Source organism: Anolis carolinensis, chromosome 6 (genome assembly GCF_035594765.1).
Source record: "Anolis carolinensis isolate JA03-04 chromosome 6, rAnoCar3.1.pri, whole genome shotgun sequence".
In the NCBI taxonomy this organism is placed as follows: Eukaryota; Metazoa; Chordata; class Lepidosauria; order Squamata; family Dactyloidae; genus Anolis; species Anolis carolinensis.
This window is the reverse complement of record NC_085846.1, coordinates 69,235,081-69,245,496: the sequence shown is the minus strand read 5'-3', so window position 1 is coordinate 69,245,496 and position 10,416 is coordinate 69,235,081. Positions and strand designations below refer to the sequence as shown.

The following is a 10,416-nucleotide window of genomic DNA, read 5'->3' as shown; positions in this document are numbered from 1 at the left end:
GATGTTTTGATGTTTTACCATCCTTGTGGGAGGCTTCTCTCATGTCCCAAGATGGAGCTGGAGCTGATAGAGGGAGCTCATCCACGCTCTTCCCGGGTGGGATTCGAACCTGGCAGCCTTCAGGTCAGCCACCCAACACTAAAACACTAAAACAAGAGAGAGGGGTGTGGCTTGTGCTGGCCTCTTCGCGTGCGCATGCGCATCCGAGGTCTGGACAGAGGCGCACCTCTTGCAGGGGGTGGCCCGATTGATGCCTGTGTGCGCGCCTCTCCGTGAGCGCATGCGCGCCTGAGGTCTTGCCCTGGTTTGGACGCCGCACTCGCTCGCTCTCTCGCTCGCTTGGCTCCTTCCGCTCCGTGCCCGCTCTTGGCAGCGGAAGTGAATCCGGGTGTTGTCGTGTGTGTTTGTGTGTGTGTGTGAGGGAAAGCGAGAAGGAAGAGAGCCAGCGAGGATGTGCCTGGGCGGTAGAAGCCGCAGCTGCTTTTGCTTTTGCTTCAGCGGCGAGGAGACGGAGCCCCGGAAGTGAGGGGAGAGCAGGAGCCGCCTCAGAGGAAGGAGCCTGGCTTGGTAAGACGCCGCTGCGGGTGAGGAGAAGTGGGCAGAAGGCCTGAACCCATAAGAGAGTGAGGGGCCAATGGGTGAGCTGGCTCTGGCCAAACGAAGCCCCAGCATTGGGCTCCCCTTTTCTATTAATTCCTCAGAAACACATGCACTCCTGTCTCCATCCTCACGACGGGGCATCTTTCCCCCCTCACCTCCCTCAGCTTTCCTTGTTGTTGACATGTGAACAATTCCCCCTTTTGTGTGTGCATTTCGGGTGCGCCACAGCAACAGGCCTGGGATGGAGGAAGGAGGGAAGAGCTGACAGGTGTCAAGGCATGGATTCATGGAGAGCTTTTCTCCAGAGCGAACAAAGCTAATAATAACTATGTACTGTCGAAGGCTTTAATGGCTGGAATCATTGGGTTTCTGTGAGTTTTTTGGGCTGTATGGCCATGTTCCAGAAGCATTCTCTTCTGACGTTTCGCCCACATCTATGGCAGGCATCCTCAGAGGTTGTGAGGTCTCTTGGAAACTAGGCAAGTGGGGTTTATATATCTGTGGAACCAGGGTAGGAGAAAGCAGCCAGGAGGCAGCCAGGTTTTGAAGCTGCAAGGCCATTCAGTGCTCATCAAGGAGGCCAGTTGCAACATTTACACTTGCCTCAAACGGACAAGAGCTCTTTCTCCCACACTGGACATTCCACAGATATATAAAGCTCACTTGCCTAGTTTGTTTGTTTTTCGTGTCAGGAGCAACCAGAGTTGCTTCTGGTGTGAGTGAATTGGCCGTCTGCAAGGATGTTGCCCAGGGTACCGGATGTTTAATGTTTTTACCATCCTTGTGGGAGGCTTCTCTCATGTCCCCGCATGGAGCTGGAGCTGATAGAGGGAGCTCATCTGCGCTCTCCCCGGGTGGGATTCGAACCTGGCAGCTTTCAGGTCAGCAACCCAACCTTCAAGTCACGAGGCTTTTATCCCCTAGGCCACCGGAGGCTCCTTGCCTAGTTATATATCTGTGAAAAGAACTCTTGTCTGCCTGAGGCAAGTGTGAATGTTTCAGTTGGCCAGTATGATTAGTATTGAATATCCTGGCAGCTTCGAAGCCTGGCTGTTTCCTGCCTGAGGGTGTTAACTGGCCCTGATTGGATGACACCGTCACCATTTGGAGCCATGAAGAAAAAGAACTAAACAAGTTCTTGGACCACCTTAACAGCATCCACCCAAACATCCAATTCACCATGGAAAAAGAAAACGAAGGAAAACTGCCATTTCTAGATGTCTTAATCATCTGTAAACCAGATCAACTATTGGGCCACACAGTTTACAGGAAACCTACACACATGAATACATACCTACTTACATAAAAACTCCATCCATCACCCAGGTCAAAAACGAAGCACAATTAATGCCCTGGCAGACCAGACAAAAAGAATCTGCGAACCCCACCTCCAAGGTGAACTGAACCACCCAAACTGGGCGCTGCAGGCCAATCGAGACTCCACTACCGACATCAGAAGAGCTGCAAGGCCAAGAACAAGCCACGAGAAAAAATACAAAGATCCACCCAGAGGGAAAGTGTTCTTACCATACATCAAGGGAACCACTAACCGCATAGGAAAGCTGATTTATTTATCGTGTCAGAAGTGAACCGAGGGTACAAGTTGTAATGTATTTGAAAACAGAAACAAAGTTTTTTTTTAAAAAAAACAACTTGGCATTATACTAAATGTCCTTTGACCAGTAGCTGGCCACTTGGAGTGCCCCTGGTGTTGCTGTAAGAATGTCCTCCATAGTGCATGTGGCAGGGCTCAGGCTGCATTGTAATAGGTGGTCTGTGGTTTGCTCTTCTCCATAGTCACATGCCGTGGACCCCACTTTGTAGCCCCTTTTCTTAAGGTTGGCTCTGCATCTTGTGGTGCAAGAGCACAGTCTATTCAGCACCTTCCAAGTCACCCAGTCTTCTGTGTGCCTAGGAGGGAATCTCTCATCCAGCCCCAGCCACTGATTGAGGTTCCAGATTTTAGCTTACCACATTTGGACTCTCGTTTGCTGAGGTGTTCCTGCAAGTATTTCTGTAGATCTTAGAAAACTATTTCTTGATTTAAGGCGTTGGTGTGCTGGCTGATACCCAAACAGGAGATGGGCCGGAGATGTCAATGTCTTGGTCCTTTCATTTCTGGTTGCTACTTCCGAGCGGATGTCAGGTGGTGCAATGCTGGATAAACAGTATAATTTCTCCAGTGGTGTGGGGCATAGACATCCAGAGATGATGCGGCATGTCTCATTAAGAGCCACATCCACTGTTTTAACATGGTGAGATGTATTCCACACTGGACATGCATATTCAGCAGCAGAGTAGCAAAGTGCAAGGGCAGATGTCTTCAGTGTGTCTGGACATGAGAGAAACCTCCCCGAAGGATCATGACCCATCCGGGCGTACCCTGGGCAACGTCTTTGTAGATGGCTGATTCTCTCACAACCAGAAGCGACTTGCAACATGCAACCAAACAAACCAAAGGAAGCTTATGAAGAGACATAACCTACAAACTATCTACAGACCCACCAAGAAAATCCAACAAATGCTACATTCAGCAAAGGACAAGAGGGATCCTTTCACCTCTGCAGGAGTGTACTGTATTCCATGCAGCTGTGGACAAGTCTACATAGGGACTACCAAACGCAGCATTGCCCAAACACGAATCAAAGAACATGAAAGGCACTTCAGACTAACTCAGCCAGAGAAGTCAGCCATAGCAGAGCACTTGATGAACCAACTTGGACACAGCATATTATTTGGAAACACAGAAATGCTGGACCACTCTCACAACCACCATGCCAGACTACACAGAGAAGCTATTGAAATCTACAAGCATGTGGACAATTGCAACAGAAAGGAGGAAACCATGAACATGAACAAAATCTGGCTACCAGTATTAAAAAACTCTAAAATCAGAACAGTAAATAAAGAACAACACTCTGAAAACATGGGAATTCCAGACATGAAACAATCAGGGCTGGCTAACACCTCCCAATAAAGGATTCTCAATAAAGGAGTCAGCCAGGCCTTGAAGTTGCAAGGCTTTTCAATGCTAATCAAAGTGATTAATTGTAACATTCACACTTGCCTCTAACAGACAAGAGTTCTTTCTCCCACCCTGGACCTTCCACAGATATGTAAACCTCCTTTGCTTAGTTTCCAATATACCTCACAACCTCTGAGGATGCCTGCCATAGATGTGGGCAAAACATCAGGAAAGAATGCTTCTGGAACATGGACATATAGCCAAGAAAACTCTCAGCAACCCACTAATGGTGACTGTTGAGTGGGTTTCTCCTTTCTTCCCCTCCAGTGTTCTCTTGGGTCATAAATCATGTTTTCCCCCTTTGGAAAAATGTCTCTGTGTGGTGAGGAGGGTGTTTTTTTTTCCAGCCAGCAATTTCTAACAACATGTCTCTGCTGAGCCTGAAATGGTGGCGTGTATTTTATGGGTTTTTTTTGTTTTGTCAGTATGTCCTATTCCTTTCTCTTTTCTTTTTCTTGCTAGCGCACATCATTTCCCCTTCTGCGATGTTACTGTGTTTGAGGGCAGTGAGAACAAAGCAACAGTCTGGAATATAGGGAGCTTTCTGCACTTTACTTCTCAGTCCCAGCCCCAGGACTGCTGTTTGCTGGCATTAAAATCTCTGTAGCCATCAACCCAAGTGTGGTTTCGATGGAAAAATGAAGGTAAATATTTCGGGAATGCAGCTGCTTTTGAGAGTTTTGTGGTTTCTTTCTTTCTTTCTTTCTTTCTTTCTTTCTTTCTTTCTTTCTTTCTTTCTTTCTTCCTTTCTTTTAAAGCACACATTTTGTTGTTTGATACATATTCCAGAGACCTTACATGTTATCCTTGGGTTAGCTTATTTTAATGGGCCACCTCCATCTTTAATTTACTAAATTGTTTTGCTCTCTCTAAGTCTAGTTTGAGGCAGTGTTGTTACCTTGCTTTCTCCATGGATGAGGGACACCGCATACTGTTGGAAATCTGGACAGATTTGTAACTGGTAATGAAGAGACTTTAAAACTTCTATTAGTCATGCGTTTTCTTGTTCAAGCCAGTAATAAACAAAGATGTTGACTCATTATGGCAGAGATGTGTGGCCCTTGGATGCTCCACCACTGGCTCTGCTGCTAAGGGAACTGCGATTCAGGAGCATTGTTTCACCCTTGCTTTAATGGCATATTGATTAAAATATGACTGTCATCAAAATGTGCAAATAGTGTCTGGGTTTTAAGGAATTTAGATAACAAGTATTATACACTTCTCTAGGTTACTAGTCATTTTGTGCTCTAACTCAATCCAAGCCCTTGAGCTTGATTTATCAATCAGATAGTGAAAATCCTAGTTGAAATTTCTAATAAAATGGGTATGAAAATGGCAGTTCATGATCATCTGAAAATCACAGAGACAAGATGAACTGTGTTACTGATAAATAGTCATGTGGGACTAATTCTTCATAAATTGGTATGTGGTTTCTTCACACTGATCTCATAGCTTGTTCTGTGCTAATTGATTTTGTTACTGCCAAAAATCATCCTGTGTATCAGTTTTCAGTCTGGTATTGATGTTGCAAGTGAATGTTCAATAGCTGTGTTATATTTTAAACTTCCAATAGATCCCTGGTTTTTTTTAAAGTCCTTCACAAGACCAATAGTAGCTCGGTGGGGAAGGGATACATTTTATTGGGAAAATGGTGAGAAAGAACAACGTAGCTTTTTACAACAGGACTGTGCAATGAAAGTAACAACCCTATACGGCAGCTGTCTTTGGTTTTTAAAACCGTGGAAGATGCTGTTGTATAGCGAAGGTCTACACTGTAGCGATATGTACACTGTCTAGTACAGGGGTGTCAAATTCATTTTCATTGAGGGCCACATCAGCCTTAAAGTTGCTTTCAAAGGGCCAATAAATGGATGGAGAATCTCTGGATAAGAGGGCCAACTGTTTTTTATGTAGTGGGTGGTGCACTTTGGTTTTTACTCAGTTCGGATCCCAAGATTTTATTGAACAATAACTCCCATCACTTTTGATTATCCACCATGTAGAATGGGAATTTCAGTCAAACAGCACTTATGGTTCTGAGGTTGGGGAAGAGGTTAAAGGACATTTTAGACATCATATCCACTAACCTTGCATCTAAATTTAGTCCCAACTGTCCTGACTAAACAGAAGAAACTGCAGCCTTCCAGATGTTACTGTACCACAACATCAACTTGTAATCATGATGTCTAATTATGAGGAATGCAAGAGTTGTAGTCCAGCATCTGGAGGACCACATGGTGGGCCAGATTCGGGGCCTAGGTCTTGAATTTGACACATGTGGTCTAGCAATAAGTTACATTTCATTTAGTAGGAATTCTGCCTAAGTTAACAGGCATAGCCATACTTTAAACAAATCAGAGTCTGTAAACAGACACCAAACCATAGGTTGAGGATGTGACATGTATTAGATTAACAAACCATGATTTCTTAGAAGAGAAATGTGTACTTTACATATTGATATAAGTGATTTGTTTTGACATCCATAATCCAGTTGTATGTTTAAAGAGTCATGGTATGTGCCATTCAAAATCATTATTAAAAGTGTCAGTCAGTATTGTTATTAAGGAGAATTAGCAACCATTTTTATGTTGTGTACTGTAGCACACCAAATGATACTGGGATTAGGAGGACAGATTTATTGACAAGGAGCTTTCCCTGTTAGTTCTGTAATGCTGAAAGTAGAACTACTTCTGCTAGGCAGAGAATGTTGAAATACAGGAATCTGAGAAAAATGTGTCACTTTAATTTTACATGTATAATCTCATGAATATATAATGCACTTTCCAAAATCAGGTCCCTCTAGGTGTGTTAAACTCTTGTCAGCTTCAGCAAACTTGTTCAGTGATCAAGAATGGCAGAAGTTGTGAGGGACACAGATTTAGAAAATATATTGACACAGCTGGCAAGTGAGAAAGTTGCAAGGTAAAGGTTGTTCCTGTCACCTGAATAGATGCTCAGCTTTGGCCAAATGATTTGAAGGACCAGTGTAAAATAATGCACATTTAAGTTTATTAATAGCAAAGTAGCACCTGAAATAGATATTACTTTCATTTTTAATTTAGTTTTTCTCTCTTCTTTCTGGTTTGGTATAGCAGGTTACAATAATGGATGGAAATCGATAGCTGTTATTACCCACAAATCATTTTAGTATCATTTTTACTTATAGCTATCTCCTGCAAGAAACATAATAGACATGTCTAAAGTATGGCACCAGTTATTATCCTAGTACTAAAAGATATACATCTATTTTGCCAACTTCTCAGTATTTCATAAGAGACATTCTAACAGTGCCCTTATAGCAAAAAAGAAAAAGGGAAACAAAATAATCAGTTCGGTGGTACAGTTTTTCTTTGTGTATTGAAAGAGATATGTGAAAATATTTGGTATCTGCAAATGTCTACTGATGTTTGAGACACAAACCTACTGCTCTAATCTAGGGCCCGTGTATATTAAATGCCATTTAGTGAGCCTTTGGTTTCTGATGAGGTATGGTTCCAGTGCCCTCCATGGAGACCAGCATCCATGAATGCCAGAATAGCATAGTAAAATGGTGTCCTTTATATAAAATGGCAGAGACAAGTTTTGCTTTTTGGAATTGTGTTTCTGAATACAGTATTTGCAAGTTGTTGATGGTGGGATCTATGACTGCAGAATCTTTGGTTATAGAGTGTCAACTTTACTTGACTTTAAGAGATTTAGATCTAGGTTAGTGTCTTGGATATGATATTACACCACAAAACATTTTCTAGGTAAATATCAGGAAAGGGAGGAATTGGCTTAATGGGGCTATTACGAATCTGGGTTTATTTGAGTACTGAAAGATAACAGTTGGATGCTACCTTCTCGCATCAGTGATAGTGGTTCATAACTGATTCATCCAGATGTTTTTTGCTCTACATTCACACCAAACCTTGTTAGCATAGTCTATGATGAGAGACCATAGGAGGGAAGATTTGTTTAGTTTTTTTTAGTTTTTTAAAATTATTTTAAGACATACACATCCATAACATTTACAGTTCCCTCCTCTTTTACATATTAATCCTGTTTGAGACAATCCTTCTAGATTTACATACTATATAACATTTGTATCCTATTCCTTATGGCATGATCTCTAGACTTATTCATAATATAATTCTTGAACCAATTCCATTTTTCTTCAACTTCTTGCATTCTATTTTCATTACCTTTTGGATCATTTAATTTTACATCCATAATTTCAAATTCCATTTTGTCCACCATATACTGATACCATTTGTTTACTGTCCACTTTGATTTATCTTTTCATCCCAATACAGTACTATCACCGCTTGTGTGCACTCAATTATTGCTTCCTTTATTTCCCTGTAATTTCCCATTCCCTCTCTTTGTACTAAGACCACCATTTCTTTTGTTATAACCCAATCAGTTCCTAATATTTGGTTTGACACATTTTGTATAGTCTGCCAGAAGTATTGTACCTGTTTGCATTCCCACATCATGTGCATAAATCGCCCTTTCTGTTGACATCCATGCCAGCACTGGCTGCTCCCCATTTTATAATAATATGCTAATTGACAGGGTGTACGATACCATTTATGTCATATTTTCCTCCTCATTTCTCTTACTTTTGTATTCCTTGTCATTCCTATTGTCTCTACCACTTGTCTCATATCATGTTCTGTAATTTGTAACTCTGATTCCCACAAACTTTTCAAGTCCCGTATTGTATACCTGTCGGCCTCTATTAGCATTGTATATATTTTACTGGCCTGTGCATTATTTCCTTCCATTTTCTCTTACAGTAGAGTCTCACTTATCCAACATAAACGGGCCGGCAGAATGTTGGATAAGCGAATATGTTGGATAATGAGGGATTAAGAAAAAGCCTATTAAATATCAAATTAGGTTATGATTTTACAAATTAAGAACCAAAACATCATGTTATAAAACAAATTTGACAGAAAAAGTAGTTCAGTACGCAGTAATGCTATGTAGTAATTACTGTATATACGAATTTAGCACCAAAATATCACGATGTATTGAAAACATTGACTACAATGCGTTGGATAATCCAGAACTTTGGATAAGTGAATGTTGGATAAATGAGACTCTACTGTACTCATATCCAAACTTTTGTTTCATTTTAACAGTGAATTAATTCTAACCTGGATAATGGCTGATAAATTTTCTCATAGTTCTGAGGAGACTTCCCTGCTCTGATTCTTGCTTTTTAAAAAATAAATTTGAGATTTTTGACAAGCGGTTATCATTACATTTCACTGTGTTCTGAAATATGAGTACAATTCTGCCTTACTTGACAGTGTTGCTAACAAGGAATATAACAAGATCGTGGATTTGAAGCCCTGTAACTCTGTTACCTATTAATAGTAAAAATGTATTCCTTAAAAGTACTTGAGTGATATTTTCCACATTGGATGGCAAGAACCCAGGGATTTCTGATGAATAGGAAAACATTCTCGGTTCCTTGTATATTGCATTTAAAGAGAGAGTAGATTTGTACAAGTGACAATTATACAAATTTGAAATGGGACACAATGTAGACCACCTATTAATATAGCATCAATGACTGACTAATGAAGATGTAACAATCTCTTTGAAGCGTTCATTTATACTTGCGGTCTTTATCTCTTTGTTGCAAAGTTATGTGTCTGTCGCACGTCCATCCCGTCCCCCCATCACTATTCTTATAAGCCCCTTGGGGAAATGAATGTGCTTCATAGCTTCATACCAATGCATGATAGTAGTAGAAGATTTAATACATTTGCTAACAAGGCAACTAGAGAGAAGGAAAAATAGGTAATTTCCTTGGAGACCATGGATGAATCTGAAATTCAATTTTAAATTTGCTTTTAAAAAGATATTACACAGGAGCCCTTTCAAATAGTATTATTGTCTACAAATTCTGATGCTTTTCTTGTTTAATTAGCTTGATGCAGTTTTGCATACTTGTGTAGCACATCCTTCATTAGTATGACCACATGTTGCTTTAAGATTTGGTATCTTTTTGAGCCTTAAATCCATTTTGCTTTCCTGAGCTGTCTGCTACATAATCTGCTAGTAAGTGTCTATGGAGTAATCAGACATTTGAAAAAGAACAGAAGGTTTGGTCAGCTTTAAAACAAAAAACAACCCCTCCTCCCATGAACATTCTCAGTGTGTACTGGAGTATCTTTTCATCAATTTAGTATGTTATTGAGTAAAGTAGAAATCTTTCTGCTTAAAAGGATGCTTATGTGATAAGAATGTATCTTATATGATTGCCTCATATTATTTGGAAACTCATATATTCGCCTTGCTTCTTATTATACATAGATTTTTATACTAATTTAAAACTCTGTTTTATGTTTGAGCTGGTAAAAGGACAACGTAATGAAAGCAGGAGAAGACAGCATAGAATAGTGGTTCTCAATCTGGGGTTCCCAGATGTTTTTGGCCTACAACGCCCAGAAATCCCAGCCAGTTGAAGGCCAAAAACATCTCGGGTCCCCAGGTTGAGAACCACTGGCATAGAAAGAGAGAATTGTACCAGTTTACTGTTTTGAATGTGTTTCCTTATTTTACGATAATGAACAAAAGAACTGTGGGTGTATGTGTATGTATATCTATGTTTCTGTGTAAAACTGCCTTATAGATCAGTGGTTCTCAGCCTGTGGGTCCCCAGATATTTTGGCCTTCAGCTCCTAGAAATCCTAACAGCTGGTAAACTGACTGGGATTTCTGGAAGTTGTAGGCCAAAACACCTGGGGACTCTCAGGTTGAGAGCCACTGCTATAGATGGATAAATACGTAGG

General features: G+C 40.9%; 1 protein-coding gene across 4 annotated transcripts in view; it reads left to right on the top strand.

The window, feature by feature from the left end:
• Positions 1-259: 259 nt before the first annotated feature.
• atp2c1 (ATPase secretory pathway Ca2+ transporting 1) overlaps positions 260-10,416 on the top strand; it is a 56,588-nt gene continuing 46,431 nt past the window's right edge. For 2 of the 4 annotated variants that reach the window (XM_008112765.3, XM_008112767.3), the window contains exons 1-2: positions 263-567; positions 4,088-4,269. In XM_008112765.3, the coding sequence (XP_008110972.2) occupies positions 4,264-4,269 (6 nt within the window). In that variant the 5' untranslated portion in view covers positions 263-567; positions 4,088-4,263. Of the gene's footprint in view, positions 568-4,087; positions 4,270-10,416 lie in introns of all 4 variants that reach the window. The other 2 variants (XR_009999664.1, XM_008112768.3) reach the window with 2 other exon arrangements.